Here is a 22,668-nt window from a genome sequence, read left to right as displayed (position 1 = left end):
GCTGAAAATAAACAACGGAAAAAGACATAGCAAGCAAACAGTAATCAATAGGGAACCGGAATGACTATACTAAATTAGACAAAATAGACTCTTAGGCAAATGCTGTGACTAGAGACAAAGAAACACATTTTATAATAATAAAACAGTCAATTCATCAAGAAGATATAACAATTACAAACATACATGCACCTAACAACAGAATGCCAAAATATGTGATGCATAAACTGACAAAACTGAAGGGAGAAACAGACAACCAAAAAATACCCCATTTCAATACCCACTTTCAACAGTAGATAGAACAATTTGCACTAAAGATTAACAAGGAAATAAAATACTTAACACCATAAACCACCTACTCCTGACAGACATCTCAAGAACACTCCACCCAACAATAGCAGAATACATTTTTCTCAGGTGCACATGGAACATTCTCCAGGACAGACAATATTTTAGGGCATAAAACAAATCTCAATAAATTTAAAAGGACTGAAATCATACAAAGCATGTTCTCTGACCTCTAAGGAATATTAGAAATCAGCAACAGAAGGACAAATTCAATGTGGAAAATGACACATTCCTAAATAAAAATGGGTCAAAAGAGAAATCACAGGGATTATCTTTGTGGGGAATTAGAAAACACTGCGAGATAAATGAAAATGAAAAAAACAACATATCAAAACTTCTAGAGTGCAGCTAAAGAGGTGCTTAGAGGGACATGTATAGCTGCAAACGCCTACATTAAATAAGAAAGATCTCAAATCAATATCCTAACTTCACAGCTTAAAAATACAGAAAAAGAGGAGCAAACTAAAAACAGAGCTAGTAGAAATTAATAAGTATTAGACCAGAGATCTAACACAATAGAAAAACAACAGAGAAACATCAAAGAAATCAAGAGTTGGTTTTTGAAAAAGACAAAGAAACTGACCAACTTTTAGCTACCCTGACCAAGAGAAAAAGGGATAAGACTCAAATTAATAAAATCTGGAATGAAAGAGAGAACATTACACTGACTTTACCGAAATAAAAATGATTACAAAGGAATACTAGGAATAATTGTTTACCAACAAATTAGATAATCTAGATGAAATGAACAAACTTCTAGAAAGCCACAAAGTACCAAAACTGACTCAAGAAGAAACAGAAATTCTGAATAAGCCTATAACTATAACTAATAAAGATATTGGTTGGTGATTTAAAAAACTACTCACAATATTATTGTCTTAAACAGAAAGTAAATTCTGACATATGCTACAACATTGGTAAATCTTGAGGACATTATGAAAAGTGAAAGAAGCCAGTCCCAAAAAAGACAAATACTGTGCAAGCTCACTTAGCTGAGGTATCCAGAGTAGCCCAACTCATACAGACAGAAAGTAGAATATTCGCTACCAGGGGCTGGGAGTAGGAGGCAAAGGAGAGTTATGGCTTAATGGGTATGGGGTTTCAGTTTTGCAAGCTGAAAAGAGTTCTAGAGATGGACGGTGGTGGTTGCATGGTAATGTGAATGAACTAATGCTGCTGAACTACACACTTAAAAATGGCTAATATGGTAAATTATATATTATACCACAGTTTTTGAAAAACTTTTGGGAAAGACAGTCTTATGCACACTGTCTTACTAATCCTACTTGGCCACATAAGAATGGGCCTTGGGGCTGGAACACTTGCTTACCAAGAGATAAAGAGGCCACACAACCTGTGCTGAGTTTATCTCCTTGCTTTGGAATATCTTTCCCTGTTTTAGGCTCAGTGTGTACTCCTTTGTCCTGATTAAGCATGTGCATCAATGGACCTTAGGCATACCTCCAGCTTTCAGTATTTCTGACTCCAGGGGAGTAGGGCAGAGTGGGGGGTACTTTTGCTGCAACACAGATGGGTATGTGCAGGCCAACTGCCCTGCACAGACTGCCAGGAGGGACCTGCTGTTGGCCATTGGGAACTGACACCCACTACTAAAGCTGATCTTGCTCTGTCTCTTTTTTTTTTTATGTGAGTGAAGCATTGTTCAATCCAGTGCTTGATTGTATTCTGTTTTTCTTGGCAACTCCAATACCAAGATGCAGTGGGCAGCAGTGCTTGGACTTCTCCTAATGAGAGACAACAAATGCCACCTGACCACAAAAACTACTCACAAAGAAAACCCCAGGACCAGATGGCTTCACCGGTGAATTATACCAAACGTTTTAAGAAGAATTAACATCAATCTTTCACAAACTCTTCCAAAAAACAGAAGAGGAGGGAACACTGTCCAACTCATTCTTTGAGGACAGAATTATCCTGATATCAAACTCACACAATGACATTACAAGAAAAGAAAACTACAAACCAATATCACTTAAGAATATGGATGTAAAAATCCTCAACAAAATACTAACAAATTGAATCCAGCAACATATAAAAAGGATTATACAGGACTGATTCAATATGCAAAAATCTATTAATATAATACACTGTAACTATGGAATAAAGGACCAAAAAACACATGATCATTTTAATAGACAAAAAAAGCACTTGACAAAATCTAATGCCAATTTATGATAAAAATACTCAACAAACTTGATAAATGACATCTACCAAAACCCCACAGCTAACATCATACTTAATGGTGAAAGACTGAAAGCTTCCCTTCTAAGGAGCAAAAGAAGGATGTCTGCTCTCACTACTTCTATTCAACACTGTACTGAGGGACTTCCCTGGTGGTCCAGTGGTTAAGAATCCGTCTTGCAATGCAGGGGACACCGGTGCAATCCCTGGTCAGGGAACTAAGATCTCACATGCCGTGGGGCAATTAAGCCTGCGTGCCACGACTAGAGAGCCCTTGTGCTGCAACTAATGACCCTGTGTGCCACAACTAGAGAGAAGCCTGTGCACTGCAACAAAGAGCCCACGTGCTGTGACGAAGGATCCTGGGTGCTGCAACTAAGACCCAATGCAGCCAAAAAATAAATAAATATTTCTTTCAAAAATTAAAAAAAACCAAAAAACCACTGTCCTGAAAGTTTTAGCCAGGGTAGTTTAGCAAGAAACAGAAAAAAAGACATACAAAATGGAAAAGAAGATGTAACACTACCTCTATTTTCAAATGACATGATCTTCTATATGGAAAACCCTAAGGAATCTATAAAAACCTATTAGAGTTTAAGGAACAAGTTTAGCAAACTGAATGCAAACTGGTATAAAATGGAATGGAACAGTTTGGCAGTGTTAAACATAGAGCTACCATATGACCCAGCAATTCTACTCCTACTGACATACTCAAGAGAAGTGAAAACATATGTCCACAAAAAATTTGTACACAAAAGTACATAGCAGCATCATTCACAACAGCCAAAAAATGGAAACATCACAAATGCCCATCAGTGATGAACGAGTAAAGAAAATGTGGTGATCTATATGATGGACTATTATGCAGTCATGAAAAGTAATGAAGTACTGATAAATTTTACAACCTGCGTGAACCTCGAGAACATTATGCTAAGTGAAAGGAGCCAAACACAAAGGCCACATACTGTATGATTCCACTTAATCTGAAATGTCCAAAATAGGGAAATCCATAGAGACAGAAAGTAGATTAATGGTTGCCAGGGACTAGAGGGAAGAGGGTATAGGGAGTTACTACTAATGGGTAGGGAATTCGTTTCCAGGGTGATAAAAATGTTTTGGAATTAGTGGTGAAGGTTACACAACCTTGTGAATATACTAAAAACCACTGAACTGTACACATTAGAAGGACGAATTTTATGGTATTTGAACATACCATCTTAATAAATACATTTTTTAATATAACAAAAATTGAGGATTCAAAAAAGGATGATGAAAAGTCATAAAGTAATGACATGTACTGGCTCTATGAACCATTTTTTCTAGTCAGTCTCCTTGAATACTAACTGTCATACTTCCCATATGTTTTTAAGACTTTTAATTCTTGACATCTACTATAACTAATTTAGAACACATTATTATAGTAACAAGGTGTCAATGATGGCTCATTAAAAAGTCTTGTGGGGGGCTTCCCTGGTGGTGCAGTGGTTAAGAATCCACCTGCCAATGCAGAGGACACGGGTTCGAGCCCTGGTCCGGGAAGATCCCACATTCTGCGGAGCAACTAAGCCCGTGTGCCACAACTACTGAAGCCCACGAGCCTAGAGCCCGTGCTCCGCAACAAGAGAAGCCACTGCAATGAGAAGCCCACGCACTGCAATGAAGAGTAGCCCCTGCTCACCGCAACTAGAGACAGCCCACGCACAGCCAAAAAAAAAACAAAGTTTTGTGGGGAATGAACTAATTGTATTATTAATATACTGAGAATCCCCCAAATGAACTAAGTATATTTTTTAAATGTTGAGGGTTTTTTTTTTTGGCTGTACCGCTAGGCTTGCAGGACCTTAGTTCCCCAACCAGGGATTGAACCCGGGCCACAGCAATGAAAGCACTGAGTCCTAACCACTGAACCACTAGGGAACTCCCAAATGTTGAGTTTTAATGAGCTAGACATTAAAAAATTGAATATGTGAAATTTAAAGACTGCTTTGATTTCAAATAGGTAAACAATAACAATGATGACATCATTTTACTGATAGGGTACCGAGAAATTTGCATTTTGCCAAAATATTCAGAACAAAAAAGATTTATCAAAATAGAAATGAATAAAAATAAAGGAAGGAAGGAAAGGGCTAGAGTCCAAAGAAAACTAAACAAATCTTGGCTAAACAGCTGTGTTGGAAAACAATTTCTTATCTTGCAATTAAGTTCTGATTTCTTTCTAAGACACAGGACATTGCATTAACAGATTTCTTTAAAAGAAAATCTGTTTTGGCTATTGAAACATTAAAAGAACAGGGCAATTGTTTTGCAAGTGAAGACAGATTGTCTGGAAGAATCAAGTATCACACCACCGATTAGACTAGTATTTAATCTATTTAAATTTTCAGTAAAAGTAAATGAAATTACATTCTTGAAATTATGGCTCGGCTATAAATATTTAACAACAGGAACCCTTAACACTAAGATGTTTTAGAGCATAAAGGAGGTAATTATTAGTATATTTTCATTACTTTTAATTTTACTTGATACCTATATCAAAACCAGGTTTTAAAGCACTCTACTCCCAAAATCACTTTTAAAGTATTATAAAAGGGAAGACTCACCATCCATGAATTCTGTACATATTGAAATTCTGTTTTCCACAAAAAATGCACCATAAAACCCTATGATATATGATGAATCACACTGTAACAAAAATAAGACAAAAGTAGTTAATAGCCTGCAAGCCAATACCACAGGCATACTTTATAAGGAAAAATGACCAAGAAAAAAATTACCTTATAAAGAATTTCCAATTCAGACATAATTTGCTTCTGAAGTTCCAGTGTAATATCTAGTAGTATGACCTAAATATATAAAGGAATCAACATTTACACATTTATTCACCTTTAAATTAAATATAGTCATATTCATTATGAAATATAAAAACAAAAAATATGGTGTTTCCTCTATTCATTCCACCTCTCTCCTCCCCACCACAACCTCCAGTAATACAAACTGTGTCCACATCTGTCTAACACTTTGTATTGGGGGAGGTGGTATACAAGTGATTGATGGGATCAAAGAAAAAGCCAGGTCTCAAAGGTCAGTATTAACAGCTTTAAAAGTCAGTTAAGTTATAACACCCTTAATTTATACACCCTATTTTGGTCACATTGGTTATTTTGAGAAGAGGAAGATCGTAATGACCTTGAAACCATTAAAAAAATAATTGTCTTGTAATTCAGACACTGGGCAAAAGCAGAGAGAATAATGAGTAAAAATAACATTTTAAGTAGATTTTTAGTTATGAGAGAAATAAGGAGTTTTAAAAATATGTCAGGTTTTTATATTCTTCCAGGTGGGTAATCTTTCTTTGCCAAAACTGTTATAAAATATTGGAGCTTGAAGGAACCTCAGAAATGATTTCACCTAATTCCCTTCTTTTTAAAAAATTAATTAATTTTGGCTGCGTTGGGTCTTCGTTGCTGTGCGCGGGCTCTCTCTAGTTGTGGTGAGCGGGGGCTACTCTTCATTGCAGTGCATGCGCTTCTCATTGCGGTGGTTTCTCTTGTTGCGGAGCACGGGCTCTAGGCAAGCAGGCTTCAGCAGTTGCAGCATGTGGGCTCAGTAGTTGTGGCACATGGGCATGTGGGATCTTCCCGGACCAGGGCTCGAAACCATGTCCCCTGCATTGGCAGGTGGATTCTTAACCACTGAGCCACCAGGGAAGTCCCTAATTCCCTTCTTTTAGAGGAAGAAACCAAGGTTCTGAGGAGTCATGAGGCCCAGCAATGTCAGGGCCCCTCCCTGATTCCAAGGACCATGCACTTTCCAGCATGCCCTGAGGCTTTATGGTTTTCCTTAAAATATCAACCACTGAGTCAAATTCGTAACATAGAAACGTACAATAGTATATTTATAAACTTACCTAGAACAAATTCTAGTTTATTTCAAACACTTATTTTTTTAAGAAAGAAGACCATCAACCATTCAAATTTTACTTAGCATTTCCTGTGAAGCCAATTCAAGGGAAATTGTTTTTTACTTAAAACAGACAGTGATGATAATAAAATAACTGGAAGATAATTTCTAAGATTTGTGGCAGAGTTTCTGACTCTAGACATTTCTAGATAAAAACTTAACATTCAGGATTACCAATGATAGTCTAATTAAACACCATCCAACACTGAACCACATTTTGTATTACAATGGCAGAATATATGTGTGTGTGTGTGTGTGTATACACACACACACACACATATATATAATCAATACTGGAGGAAAAAACATAAATTTTGAATTGCAAACTGCTGTTAGAGCAAGGAAATAAAAGTATAATCTCTAAAACACAGATTTTATAGTCCTGACATCCGTTGGGGGGAGGGTAAAATGAGTACAAAAAGGCATAGCAGTTTCTATCAAGAGTTTGCTTTAGGGTTATTTATAAAAGCTCTCACTAAAACTAGACTGTAAGTGTAATGCAAAACTGCCAAGAAGCATTTAAACATTTCTCCCAATCAATAGTCATTTGCCACAATATTCACTTACATTTTTGTTCCTGTATAAAATTTAGCAACAAAATTAATTCATCTAGTGTTGTTTGAATTCTATGCCATAAAATATTAGAGCTATTCATCCTACTATGTCAAGTACAGGGACTCTTTCAACCTGAAAAACTCTGCTAAAAGGAGTAAGGTATTATTTACCTTAAAGCAGTGGTTCTCAACCTTGGCCTCACATTATAATTACCTATATATCTAGGTGTTTATATAAATATACAGGGACACTTCTAACAAATCCTGATGCACAGGGCTTACTCCAGAATAAGGGAATCAGAATCTCTAGGGTTGGGCCCACACCTCTGCATTTTAAAAAAATTTCCCAGATAATTTGTAACCCCTAGTAAGGTTGAGAATCCCTTATTTAATGTTTCAAAAATGTCGTTTATTCAGTGTTTCGTTTGACTACTAAGATATACTGCACCTCCAGGCCCCCAATCAAGAAACAACATGATGCCACAAGGCTAATCAAAACCTTGTTATTAACCCAAAACTACCAGCTATGAACATATTCTCTTCACAGAGAACCTTAACTGGGCTCCTATGGCCTCAAATAAAGTTAAAATTCTAGCATGATAGTCAAGGAATTCTTCCACAGTCTACCTCCAACTCGTTATTCTAGCTCCTTCTCCCACTACTCCTTACCACAAACCCAATCTACGTGTAAAACCAGATGATTTCTACCAGTCCACACACATATCCTGTGCTTTACCCCATGCTGTTCCCTCCACTTGAGGTGCGCTTCCTTGCTCCATTCCATAGTCACTGGCCATAAAACCTTTCCTATCCTTTAGATACAGCTTGAATGCCACCACCACCTCCACAAAGCCAGCCCCAAAGCCCTCCATCAGATCCTTTATCTTTTTCCTTATCACAAGCTGCCTTTAGCATTAATACCTCATCTCCTGAAAACAGAAGCCTAGAGAGTACAGAGTGGTTGTAAGCCCCTGAACGGCAACGGCAACGGCAACGACTGTCTTGTGCATTTTTCTCTGGTCCCCTCCCCCCATATCCAGCACCCAGCCCAGGGTCTTACTCAAGTGGTGCCCATTAAGTGATGTGGGACTTAATTAAAGTACTCCTTACAAACATAATCCTACAAATAACAAGCTATTTCTAGACAGGAAGGAAATGAATTGCCTGATTTCTATAACTGAATTTAAAACCAAAGACATAAACACCAAAATAAATAAAATTGCCACACTGGCCTAACATGTAGCAAGTAACACCGTATTTGTGGGACCAATCCACTGCACCCTAATAGGTCTTGATCATTCTTGGAATTTGCTATAGTCCAGAATAGTGGAGATTCCATAATGGTAAAAAAAATGAAAATGTAATTTCTGGGAACTTGAGAGGGCAAGTAAAATCTACCCTAAAATGGAAAAATTGGAAAAAAAGCATGGCGAATACTAATATTTTTTTCTGAAGAACAAGGAAAGCATGAATTCCTTAAGTCTTCATGATTATTTTTTTTCTCCTTAGGAAGAGCTAAATTTTTCAAACTGGAAAGAATTTCAACATGAAGCACTTCCTGGAGAAAGGGTTAAGTGAGAAACTGAAATACCTGAGTGCATTTCCGCTGCTCTCCACTACACCTCCAGGACAAATAAGGATGAGTTGTCAAGTTAAATATAAGCAGTCAAGTGACTGAATTATAATTTACTCTGTGCTCAATTTAAATTAGTGTGAGGCTATTAAAATATACAGTATAAATACGGCAATTCATCACAAGCTGTCATGGATGACTTCATTTATTTGCTGGAGTGGCACACGCTCCACTAAAGGGAAGGAGAGCAAAATCACAGGTCAAATTAAGCCGCTATTCTGTTTTAATTCGCTTATTTAATCTGTGGCGACATAACTGTCTTTTACAGTATGTACAACTCAGAAAGGAAATTTGGGAGGATTACAGTCAGTATACAAATGATTAATCAAATGGTCCATTTAAATGCTAGTTTAAAAGCAGCAGAAACCCAAAGCAGTCAAAGAATGATAATCAGCACATGCTACATACAAGGCTAAATTTCCTGGAACATGGATTTTTCCCAATTAGAATATTTACAGTACTGGGGAATCTATTAAGCTCTACTCTTTCAAAGATTTTATAGACTACATTAACGGTATAAAAAGGTTCTGTTTGCAAGATGGCTAACAGTATTTTTATTTGTTTTCTGCTCTACTTGTTTGCAATCGTCTTGCTTAACTACATTCCTCCCCCGCCGCCCACCAAAAGCTAGTTAGAAACACATATTCATATACAGTCATCGAATAGTTATCTTTGAACTAGCATTAGTATCATTTTGAGGCAAATTTTTTTCTAAACTCAGTGATATAAAATAAAAATTCAAGATACTTCTATTCTTCCCAAAATTCAACTTTCTTTTTATAATATCTGAAATATTTTCCCACCTTTGAAGTCTAAAGAGGTAAACACTAATATGCTTAGACATTGCAATATTCTTTAGACAAAAAAGTCTAGAAAATAAGAACATTTACAAGTACAAAAATTAGAAATATTTTGAGTAGGAAGAGAAAAGTAACAGATTTTCAAGGACTCTCATCTAATTGCTCCCACAGACATTCAAACTATGGGTCCAAATGACCATTTGACTTGGAAAATTAAATTTCCCTCATCATTCTATGCAGGCATCAGAGCCCTGCAGGTGATTCTGTTTAGACAAGGACTGTGATTTGCTGCTCTTCGCAATCCCTTTGTGACACCAGGCAGCCCCGTTTCACAGCTGAGGTCACTGAGAGGTTCAAGTGACATGCTTGAAGTCACACAAAAGTCAGGAGAGGGTCAGGAAAGGACCAAATGCACTTCTAACTCTTAACCTTTCATTTCACCCTTTAATATAAAAAAAAAAGCTAAGAAATACTCTGGGTGAGAGCAATGGTCCATACAAAGAACACTATGGGATATTTTGTATGTGAGCTGAACCTACTTTCAGGATGTTACTTCAAAAGATGAATGAATGAATTAAAGAACAAATGACAGAATAAAATTTATTTAGTTAGTCATTCAACTAATTATGTGTTGAACATCTAATCATTACAAGATGTTCAGTGCTCTGTACTAGGCCCTGTATGCAAGGTTCTACATGAATCAATGAGTCAGACAAGAAGCTAAATAAGATCTGTTCCCCACTTACAAAGAGATTTCAGTGTAATAGGGGAAATGTACATGTATACTAATAGCAAAATACAAGGCACTATGTGATAACACCCGTAAGAGACATACAGAGAATTCTAGGGAGGTTCAAGGGAGAAGGTGAATGAGTGATAGATATACCAGATGTGACAGGATTTATTCAAATAAGTTCAATGGAAGAGCAAGTTTTGGAGCTGACCCTTGAAGGGTGTTAAGTATTTTGATAAGTGGAGACATGGGTGAAGGCATTCTAATTAGAAAGAAATACATGAGTAAAAGTGTTGCAGTGAGACACTACTTGGGTTCAGATAAGGCAATGAGTTCAACTTAAAAACAGCACAGGATTCAGACACATGAGATAATGCTTTCAAAGTAGGCTGATGACCTACTGTGGAAGATCTTGAGTTCCATTCCACAGAGCTTTTATTTGGGAAGTAATATAGAGCCTTTGAAGACTTTTGAGAAGGGAAGAGATGTGACTAGAATTATGTTTTAAGAAGCCAAATCCAAGGGTACTGAGCAGAAATATAGTACAGAGCATAGACTTGAGGCAAGACTTCCCTGAGTTCAAAGCCTGGTTCCATTACATATTAGCTGTGGGACTAAGCTACTTAACTATTCTGTGCCTCAGCTTCTGCGTCTGTAAAATGAGGATCCATAATGGTAGTAACTGCAAAAGGTCACTGTGAACGTTAAATGAGGAAAATGTATGTAGAGTGCTTAGCACAGTACAAATGATCAATAAATGGGAGCTTGTATTTTTGAGAGAATAATTTAAAAGCTGGTCAACATGTCTGACAAGAGACAAAAACAAGCATCTGGATTTTCATGGTGCCAAGAAAGGAAGAGATACTAAAAATTAAATAACAACAACAACAAAAAAAGACCCCAGAAAAATCAACAGGCTTCTAGACATTAGATATCAGCTAAAATAGGACAGTGATCCCTAAGAGATGGAATAAGATGAGTCCTATGACTGTTCAGCTTACTAACTAGACAAGAGTTTCCAGGCCCCGCCCCTGCATGGGACCCAGGGGGAGCTCAGCCACCTCTCTAAGCTGAGAGAACTAGGAGTCCGAGGAGGCCAAGGCAGCTAGAGTTCACTGGCAGAAGAGCAAAAGGAGACAGCTCCAGAGAGCTGCAGAGGGCCCCTGAAGTCTTCAGCTGAGTAACAACTAGCACGCGGATGTCAGGAAACTACCTGAGGCCAGGGAAAGAACCCCCAGAAAGAACCAGAAGAAACAATCTCCAAACCTCACACTAGGCAGAGTTTGTGTTCCCACCAGCCAGGATGGAAAACCTGTATTTGCCAAGGCATTGGGGTAAAGTATTCAGAAGATGACTGCTTCAGCTGACTGGGGAAAATTAGCTCTGGACTAACCACTGGGATGGTCCCATCTCATAAAGCTTAAAGGCAAGTCCTGAAAGGATCAAACTGTTTCAGATTCACTAAACAGCACCTCAGAATAAAGCTCAAGAATATTTACAGGAATGAGCCTATGCCATACGACTGGCATCCAGTAAAAAATTATAAGGTATTAAAAAATACAACCCCAAATGGGGAGAAAAAGCAATCAGACAAAACTGACCCCCAAATGACACTTATCATAGAATTAATAGGCAAGACCATTAATTCAGTTATCATAACTATATTCCACATATGCAAGAAGGTAGAAGAAAGATGGAGCATGTTAAGTAGAGACATGGAAGATGTAAAAAAGACCCATGTAAACTTCCAGGGATAAACAGTACAATGTCTGAAATGAAAAATATACGGAACAAAATTAATAACAGAATAGACAATGCAGATGAAAGGACAAAAACCTGAACATTTGACGACAGAAACTATTCAAAAGTGAAACGTTAGAGAGAAAAAAAGCCTAGAATAAACAAACAACAGAGTATCATTTTGCTGTGGGACAACTTCAAGTGACCTAATATAAATGCAATTTAAGTTCCCAAATGTGTGTGGGGGGGAGATACTTGAAGAAATAATGGCTAAAATTTCTCCAAATTTAATGAAAACTAAAAATCCACAAATTTCTATCTCAACAAATCCTAAGTACAGGAATCATGAAGAGAATTACATAAAATCTCACCATAATCAAATTGCATAAGACTAGTGATAAAAAAATCTTAAAAGCAGACTTATACACACTACCAAATGTAAAATAGCTAGCTAGTGGGAAGCAGTTGCAAAGCACAGGGAGAGCAGCTCGGTGCTTTGTGACCGCCTAGAGGGGTGGGATGGGGGGGAGGCAGACACAAGAGGGAGGAGATATGGGGATATATGTATATGTATAGCTGATTCACTTTGTTATAAAGCAGAAACTAACACACCATTGTAAAGCAATTATACTCCAATAAAGATTTTTAAAAAAGAGAAAAGCAGTCAGAAAAGACGTCAGTTCTAATGTACAGAGGAATAAAGATTTTAAATGACAGTAAGAATGAATGCAATGCAGAAAACAGTGAAACAAAATCTTCAAACTACTGAAAGAAAAGGACGATTAACCTAGAATTCTATATCTGGCAAAAATGTCTTCCAAAATTTAAAGTCAAAATATACACTTTTCAAGACATGCAAAAGCTGAAAGTATTCATTGCCAGGACACTCATGCACTATAAGAAATGTAAAAGATGGGAGTCCTGCAGACAGAAGGAAAATGATACCAGACAGAAATCTGGATCGACACAAGAGAATAAAGAGCACTGAAAAAATGTGAATAAATATAAATATTTTCTTACATTTAAAATGCCTTTAAAAGACAACTGTCTAAAGCAAAAACAGTAACAATGTATTCTGGAGTTTATAACATGAGTAAGTAAAATGTACGATAACCAAGGTGACGATAAGGGAAATGAAAGTATACCGTTGTAAAGTTCTCACACTATAGGTAAAGTGGCACAATATTACTTGAAGGTAGGGCTTCTCTGGTGGCACAGTGGTTAAGAATCTGCCTGCCAATGCAGGGGACACGGGTTCGAGCCCTGGTCCGGGAAGATCCCACACGTCGCGGAGCAACTAAGCCTGTGCGCCACAACGACTGAGCCCACGTGCCACAACTACTGAAGCCCATGTGCCTAGAGCCCGTGCTCCGCAACAAGAGAAACCACCGTAATGAGAAGCCTGTACACGGCAATGAAGAGTAGCCCCGCTCACTGCAACTAGAGAAAGCCCACATGCAGCAACGAAGACCCAACACAGCCAAAAATATATACATAAAAAATAAATTAAAATCACTTGAAGGTAGACTATGATAAATTAAAGATGTATACTATAAACTCTAAAGCACCTGCTTAAAAAAACATACAGACAGAATAAATAGAAAACAAAGAGCAAACTGATATACTTAAATCCAACCATATCAATAATCATATGAGATGTAAATGATCTAAATATCTCAATTAAAAAACAGAGATTATCAGACTGGATTAAAATACAAGACCCAACTATATGCTGCCTACAATAAAGCCATCCCAAATATAAAGATACGACAGGTTAGAAGTAAAAGGCTGTATCATGCTAACACTAGTCAAAGTAAAGCTGGAGTAGCTATATTAACATCAGACAATGTTGATTTCAGAGCAAAGAATATTACCATGGATAAAGAAGATCACTTCATAATGATAAAGGGGCCAATTCATCAAGAGGATATAACAATCCTAAATAACCTAACAGATCTTCAAAAAATATGAAGTAAAAAATGACAGAATTTCAAGAAAAAACAGACAAATACACAATTGTTCCTGCAGATTTCAACACCCTTCTTTCTTGTTGATAGGAAAAGTAGATAAAAAATCAGTAAAGATACAGAAATTTGGAACAACACTAACAGCCAACTTAATCTAATTGACATTTATCCTACATCCTATACAACAGACTATACATTCTTTTCATGTGCACAGAGAAGACTTACCAAGATAAGTCATATTCTGGGCCAAAAATTAAACATCAATAAACTTAAAATAATTCCAGTTATACAAAGTATGTTCCTGGACCACAATGGATTTAAATTGGAAATCAGTAACAGAAAGATATCTGGAAAAATCCCCAAATATTTGGAAACTAAATAACACTCCTAAGATTTAATAAAAAACTCTGCCTGTTTTAAAGAAATGATACATTTCTTTCTCTTAGAATATGACTATTATATAAGCAAAAATTGTTTTTGCCTTCACTGCCAAGAAGCTCAGGGCTAAACAAAAAGTTTAAACACAATAATCATATCTACTCAAATCATTCATTCATTCAACTCAGTTTGAGCATCTAGTATGTGATTTTATAGAATTGAGGGATACAATACAATACAGTCCCTGCTCTGTAGCTCAGTTTTATGGTCAGGTCTAGTGAATAGTATATTTGTAAAGCCCTACTGTTTTCATTTATTGAAAGTCTCTACTTTAACTGCTCTTTTTAAAATGTGTCCTTTCTTTAAAATTGCATTTAATCCTTTCCAGAAACAACTGTTAGCCACACCCAACTAAATAATCATGCAGAAGAATTTTAATATCAGCCTAGGTTAAACATAATTCAAAATGTATGAAATTATGAAAAATTATAATGCACTTGCAAGGCCAAATAGTTAAGTTTTGGGGGGTGATTTATAGCAGTGCTCCCCTCTCCTGGAATAAATAACCTGAAGTTGACTGTCTTTAAATACACCACTGACAACAATCTAAAAGTTTTGACATCGGAGGAACAAACAGATAACTAGATAAAAAGGAAAACAGTGTTGGAGTTGGTGGTGTCCTCTGAATGAAGAGGGAGCTCAGAAGGTACAGAAAGAACAACCCAGTGACGAGCTGGTACCACAGAGCTGTACTCAGGGAACTCAGGGGAAGACTGAGGTGGAACCTGGCCTCTACAGTACCTACCCTGGAAACTGTCTGGACTCCAGGGTCCTCCTCTTTAAAATGTGGGCCATGACAGATGATCTCTAAGGTCTCTTTCAGTTCTACAATTCTGTAAACCTAGTTTGGCTGGAATATCAAAGAAAATATCCCAAGAAGGAGCTCTGTGGTAGTGTCTCACCAAAAGCTATTTGAGTTGTTAAAACTAGACTTGATAATACACGTAACACATTCTAGGTGCTGTATTAAGTGTGGTATGGAAGAGCTGAGTCTCAGTTTTGGTTTAACTTTACTAAAAGGTACAACCAATTGCAATTTAAGTGTTCTGATTCTTAGTTTCCTAGATAAGATAAAAAGATACAGAAATATATACTATGCAAGTATTGGGGAAAGAGACTGAATTCTCACTATGGTTAGCTAAGAAGGAATCTTGGAGGAGATGGACCTTGAAAGGATAGATGGAAGTCAAAGGGATGGACAATGGTAATAACTTATATAAAAGCTACAGGGTATAGCAGAAGACATGTGCTTTGGAGCTGATGGATTTTGTTTTAAATCTTGGCCTTGGCTCTTCCATCTGTGTGACCTTGGACAATTCAGTTTTCTGAGTCTCAGTGTCCTCAAATCTAAAATAATAGGCTTACTTTATAGTTTCAAGGATTAAAGATAATAGCAATATAGAGTCTAGCACAATATCTGGCATATAGTAGTCATTCAAAAAATAAAAGCTTTCATTATTAAGGGCCCAGAGACAGAAGATAATGGGCATAACAGAAAGCAACATGCAGGTAAAGGAGAGGATGTGGCTGTAAAGGTAGGCAGGGGCCTATCTGTAGAGTGCCTAACCAATTTGCAGGGGAGTAAGGAACAAAGCAGGCCTGACCAGTTTGTTAGCTAAGAGCCCAGTTTGGAAGTGGAGTTCTATGGAGTTAATTTGAGGTAATAAAGGTTTCAATCAGAGGTGCAATTCAAGAGACTCCATTAGGGAAATCTGAGATAAAATGATGGGAAAATCAAGCACCAGCAGCCAATGCCAGAGATTAAATCCAAAGTAGCACGGGCAGGACTGGGATCCTGAAGTACGGCAGGGATGGGGTGTGACCATGAACACAATGGAAACAAGTAAGGAGCATCTAAGGTAGTTGCCTAGAAGATCCCTGAGTTACGCGCAGCTTCACTCTATTCGGGCTGCGGTGTTAGGGTATCTCAGGATGCCATAAAGATGTAGAGAAGCGAGGCAGACATCATAGGCTTTATGTTGTACACTATTGGGGCTGGGGGAAGAGGGGTGCTAGAGGGGTGTCAGATCGGGGATTCAACTTCTCAACTCCAGTGGCAGAGTGAAAGGTACAGTGAGGAAATTATTATAAAAGTCCAGGTAGGAGGTATGTGGGCCTGATACAAGGCCAAAGCAATAAGAATAGAAAGAAAGTGACACGTGGACCCATTTCAGGGGAAATTTCTGACAGGATGTGGTGACTTACAGGATGTGGCAGATGAAGGAAAGAAAAGAGTGAATAACTACTAAGTTTTTGAACTGTAAGATGAGGACGACAGTGATGCCACTGAGCCGGGAACACAGAAAGAAGTGTAGGTGACGATGATGAATCACAATTCGAGGAGCTTACAACTGAGCATTCGGAGGCACTTAAAAGACGTGAATGTCACAACAGGGCCAGAGCTTCCATCACCCACCACCCACCACCCAGACCTTAAAGCACTTCATTTCTTGACAATCCCTGTGACTCAAGCTAAGGGGACTTGGGGGCGGGGAGAGCATCAAAAATTTCATGAATTTCATAAAACTTATCCAGCACTTACCTTTACAGCTAATATTTTCCCACTTGGAACATGATATGCTCTACGGAAAGATAAAAAAATAATAAAATCACTTGGGATCACTAAACAACCTACCAAGTGGTTAAGGACATAAATGTATATCTGAATACATCCTCAGCAAGGGGATATATGACACTTTCAAAGAACACTAATAACAGCAGTAATTTACATTTTCTATTGAGCTTAATGGTTTACACAGTGATTCACTATGTAGTACCTTAAAATAACCCTCTGAGGTAATGCTGGTATAATTATACACTTTTTAGAGCCCAGAACTCTGAAGCATAGAGAAGTTAAGCAGTTTACCCAATGGCACGAGTCAGTAAGAGGCAGAACTAGACATTAAACCCAAGTCTTCTGGCTTCAGATCCCTTACAACATACTGTCACTGTGTGTGTGTGTCTGTGTGTCTTCTACAGCTCTCTGCTAAGCATGGTACAGAGCCACATAAAATGGGAGGTTTCCCTTTTATCTCAGTTATATATACAGATAAACTACATCCCTACATTTCATCAAAATAATCTCAAAACACATGGCTTAAGATATAAATTCATGTACAAAGTCACAGAGTTACAAGGCTCAAGTATGAGGTTCATCTTTTCCTAAAGCTGGCATCTCTCAGTATTTTTTTAAAAAGCTACAGAACAGAGGCAAGCTCAAATGATCAGATACAGTGAAATAAGTACAATTTAAATCAAACAATATGAATCCATTCATTTACGAAAAACAGTAAGAGAATGTTTGCAGAAACAAAATACCATTACATCTCATCAAGACCTTTTGTATTGAAATGAAATGTGTATGCACGCACTGGAAGGAATGCACATTCTGACCAACTATCCAAAAACAATTTGCTTTATATAAAAATTTCAAAACAAACCAAATAACATAAACAAGCACTGTTATTACAAGTCCATATAGGTATAAAGAAACAAATTAGTTTGGAAGAACTAAAATCTTGCTCCAGAGAAGATTTTACATATTAGCCAAGATCCAATCGATCTTCCCCTCACCCAGTTAGTGTTAAGATGTAAGTGGGGTAAGGAAGATGTGACGGAATGGAATTTAGCTTCTCAGGAATTCCCCATCCTTACATACCAAGTTGCTAAATAAATTTACCAGGCTCCCAATTTTTACTGGGTAATGACCTAGTAGTAAACATTGTTCATTCCTTTTATTTTTTAATTGAGATATAATTGACATGTAATATTATATTAGTTTCAGGTGTACAACATAATGATTCAATATTTGAATATACTATGAAATGATCACCACAGTAAGTCTAGTTAACACCCATCACCACACAGTTACAAAAATTGCTTATTTCATAAAACAAAAACAAAACATATATTTTACTATTATCAAAATGAAAACATCATTTTCTGTTGTTTTGGCATAAATACTCATTTTTAACACTTTTATTGAGGTATAATTATATATGGTAAAATTCACTTGTTTTAAGTGTACAATTCAAGATTTTTAGAAAATTTACAGAGTTGTGCAATCACTGACAAGTGTTTTTAAAGTGACTGACTTAAAGAAATCGTTCAGTTATTAAGAACCTACAAGTATTTGTAACTTTTCACATGTAAAATGTTATAAAATCAGGCATGACTAAGAAAAAACATATATATCAACATTAATGTATATATCCATACATAAGACTGTTATAAAAAATTCATTCTGTTTCTCCTACTTGAGTGGACAAACGTTAAGCCAATTATGGAAGGTACACTTAGCCTTTATTTTATCAATTAATTGTAGAGAAATTCACATATATCTCATTTAAAGGAAAGGTAAGCGTATAAATATCAGCAATTGTTCACTTTACCAAAGAGTACTTTAATCTGTATAAGTGTCTAAAGACTTTCTCTAAACACCAACCTCCCTAGTATATATAAATACTATTAAATTATAAAACTTAAATTATTAAAACATTTTTGTACTTTGTATAAAGTGATACACATTTTTAAAGTGGAACCCTTATATTATACTGGTTTTATAACAAATTACCAGTTACTTTACTACCTATGATAACATCAGACTTTTAAAATGTGAAACTACATGTCATGATTTGATTCATGATATATCTGAACTCATGTAATAAATTAATATATAAAAACTTACATTGTGTTTCTTCTCAGTGCAAGACAGAGAAGTTTGTTGGACTAAGCCAATTTGAAGTATGACTTGAAGGAATTTAGTAACTTTATTCCAGGTAATATAATATGTAACATTTAATAATGACATATTATTTTTCCTCTTGAATTATCATGGTCTCTTCCAATTTCAACATTATAAAATACTAGATATTAGGGCTCCCCTGCTGGTACAGTGGTTGAGAGTCTGCCTGCCGATGCAGGGGACACGGGTTCGTGCCCCGATCCGGGAGGATCCCACATGCCGCGGAGCGGCTGGACCCGTGAGCCATGGCCACTGAGCCTGCACGTTGGAGCCTGTGCTCCGCAACGGGAGAGGCCACAACGAGAGGCCCGCGTACCACAAAAAAAATAAAAAAATAAATAAAATAAAATACTAGATATTAGAATCACTAACTGAAGGCTGAAATGTAAAGATAAATAGTTGAATGCACACACAAGGATTCAAAAGTTGTAAAAAGAACAGTGATGTTACACTGGACAATGAGTACACCTGGATGTTTTAGACCAACAGGAGCGATAGGGAAATGATTAGCAAATAATCCAGTATATATACCATACTGGACAGTTTGGCAACTTAATTAGCTTGTCAAGAAAGCCGATCTCTTTTCCAAAAGAAGGGTCTCCTATTTCCACATGAATTAAAAGCGGAGGCTTGATGATTTAATTATGATGCATGCTAATTCATCCGTGGAAGTTTGGGTTCGATTTCGAGCAATAAAGGTGCTGTGTGGTTTGGTTTACAGTGCAATGAGAGTACCAATTTAACACTTAATCATCAATGAGAAGTGGATGACAAAAGCAGTGCCAGGTATGAGTCCAGTGTGTCCCTTAACTTTGCAAATGGCATTCTACCCAGAGAAAAGGAATTTGTTTATTTTCAGTGGATACTGCATCTCAATTGCCTTGACCTCAATTGTCTTGATCTTTCTCAACACTGTAAAGTGACTAATGAAGTTTGAATGGAGGCTCTGGTTACACCAAAAGACAACTATACACCTCTGCATTATTTTAATTAACCGCTAACACTTCAAATTAGTTTGTTGCCACAGTAATTACCTGTTCCAGTGAGTGCATGGAGGGAGTATTTTTATAAGTTATTTTTAGCGCTGAGTCCTTGAGCGTTCCATTTTGTTTGTGACCAGCACAGGGCTTCTGGGAATAGTCCCAGCCCTTAAAATTGAGCACACAATATATATACACTTTAGGATTGTAAAAGCTAAGTAGCCTGGTATAAACTTTTTGAGTTTTTAAAATAAAAAGGAGACCAGTAAAAGAGAACATCTATACTTTCCACACTTCCTTACTTTCTACTTGGAACCATAGGTTCTATGTGACTGGACAAAAAAGTTGGTACCAACCTTTAATTTTGGTAGAGTACAAATTCAGATAATATATTGAGCAAACAGGTAATATAAAGAACTGTCTTATCTAATTCCTTCCTTTTGCAGTAGAAACATCTAAAAGCCAGGTTAAAAAACTTGTCCAAGCTTACACAGTTAGTCAATGGCAACGACAAGACTGGAACTGAGGCAGAACATATATATGCTAGGACCTAAAAAAGTATGTGGTAATGTTTAAGTGTTCTTAACTGCATGCTAGAACAGGGGAACTCATAATTCAAAACTTACAAAGGTGTTGACCTATTTCAATCAGGCTAAGACCATCACACTGAATCTTTCCAAGCAAGGAATCTTCTGCAATCACTGCCAATCTACCAGGGGAGGCAGAAGAGTGAGGTTTGTAACCTCTAAGTCACTGCCTGGGTTCTGATGCTAGCTCTGACACTTCTTCATGTGAACCTGGCCTGTTATTAAACCTCACCTTGTCTCAAGTGCCTCAAGTCTGAAAAGGGGAAATCAGTCCCTACGTTATAAACTTGTGAGGTTCAGTGAGATAAGGAAAGCACATAGGACAGGGCCTGGCACGCAGTAAGCGGGCATTACATGTTAGCTAGAAAGTTTTCAGGGTAGCTGGGTTTTTAAAAACCCACTAAAACAGGCTGAAAGGCAAGAGTTATCTCTGTGCTTTAAGACTCAGGCTATGTGCTCTACAAAGGAAGGCTAATAAAACTTTAACAATGAAGACTGGCAAAAAGCTGCAATATAGCACTTACTGTTAAGAAAAGCAAGTAGTGTTACATCATGGTGAACCAACTTTGAAAACAAAGAATTAGTCATCTGAAATGCCATGGCTATACGATGATTCAAATTCTAAAATTTCTTACCATGCTTATCTCTTGACCACTAGTTAACTTAATTACACTCAGGTGTGGTAAGTGCCACATTCCAGGTATGCATCTTAGCAGAAACACCATTGGACAGTAACTGTTGCTAAATGAGAAGCCTAATTTTTTATTCTCCTTGGATTAATAGGAAAATATAAGCTACCTTAAAACATCCACACAACTTCCTTTAATATACACCCTCATAGACTATAACATTTTGAGGCCTCTCCTAGCCTTCAGACTTTAGTATCTCTGTTATAACCCCCAGCACACTGCAGAAAAATTGTTTATATGTCTGTCTTCCATACTGGGCGGGGACACTACCATGTCTTAATCACCTTTGCATTCTTTATGCTTTGCACAAGTCCTGGCCCATGATATAGGTACTCCAAACCTAATAGATGTTTGATAAATGATTATTACTTCTGGATGAAAAAAGTTTATGTAATTCTTGAATAAAGCAGAAATGTATTTAATTAATGCATTTAATTAATTGAATGCATGTAGACATTCTACATGCATTTAATTAATTAATTCCATAACCTTATGAGTAGGAGCAGGAGGTATTCTTCCCTAGCTTTACTGTGACATACAACATGAGAAGAAGTTATTATCCTCCCCATTTTATGGGTAGATTTCTAAGTGCTGAATCAAAAGTCCTTTCAAGGATTTCAGGATCTGGTCCTTGATTACCTCACTAATTTCTGCTTCTGCCAATCTCCCTTATCCACAATACTCACTCTGCTCCACCAAACATCTTTCTGCCTCAGGCCCTTTGCACCTACACTCAGCCTGGACCACTCTTCCTCCAATATCCACTTGGCTTGCTCTATCACTTCCTTCAGGTTCAATGTTACTTCTTTGACTATCTTACATAAAACAGTCCATTTTCTCTTTCTTTATTTTTATAGAATTCATCAACACCCTACACAATTTATTTATTGTTTGTCTCATACCACCAGAAAGCAAGCACTGTGAAAACAGGGACATTTTTTGTTGTTGTTCACTGCTGTACCTCCAGTGCCTAACACTGTGCTGGGCACATTTTATAAATATTTGTGGAAAGAATGAATAAATTTCCTGAACTGCTATAGGTCTTTTTATTTTTTTAATGACAGTTTTGTTTTTCTAGGAAATTGTCATTTCCTGTTTTCAAATTTATTGTCGTAAAGTTATTCATTATATCTTTTTTTTTTTTTTTTTTTGCGGTACGCGGGCCTCTCACTTTTGTGGCCCCTCCCGTTGCGGAGCACAGGCTCCGGATGCGCGGGCTCAGCGGCCATGGCTCACGGGCCCAGCCGCTCCACGGCATGGGGGATCTTCCCGGACTGGGGCACGAACCCGTGT

At 37.2% G+C, this 22,668-nt stretch overlaps 1 protein-coding gene across 3 annotated transcripts in view; it reads right to left on the bottom strand.

The window, feature by feature from the left end:
• MAP2K5 (mitogen-activated protein kinase kinase 5) overlaps positions 1–22,668 on the bottom strand; it is a 266,164-nt gene that overhangs the window by 168,330 nt on the left and 75,166 nt on the right. For all 3 annotated transcript variants that reach the window (XM_067751737.1, XM_067751743.1, XM_067751752.1), the window contains exons 9-11: positions 16,918–16,957; positions 5,325–5,393; positions 5,151–5,232 (exon numbers count right to left, since the gene is read on the bottom strand). In XM_067751737.1, the coding sequence (XP_067607838.1) occupies positions 5,151–5,232; positions 5,325–5,393; positions 16,918–16,957 (191 nt within the window). The remainder of the gene's footprint in view (positions 1–5,150; positions 5,233–5,324; positions 5,394–16,917; positions 16,958–22,668) is intronic.

The sequence above is a fragment of the Pseudorca crassidens genome, chromosome 1, assembly GCF_039906515.1.
Source record: "Pseudorca crassidens isolate mPseCra1 chromosome 1, mPseCra1.hap1, whole genome shotgun sequence".
Taxonomy (NCBI): Eukaryota; Metazoa; Chordata; class Mammalia; order Artiodactyla; family Delphinidae; genus Pseudorca; species Pseudorca crassidens.
Note: the sequence above shows the minus strand (reverse complement) of the source record. Positions and strands in the feature narration are given on the sequence as shown.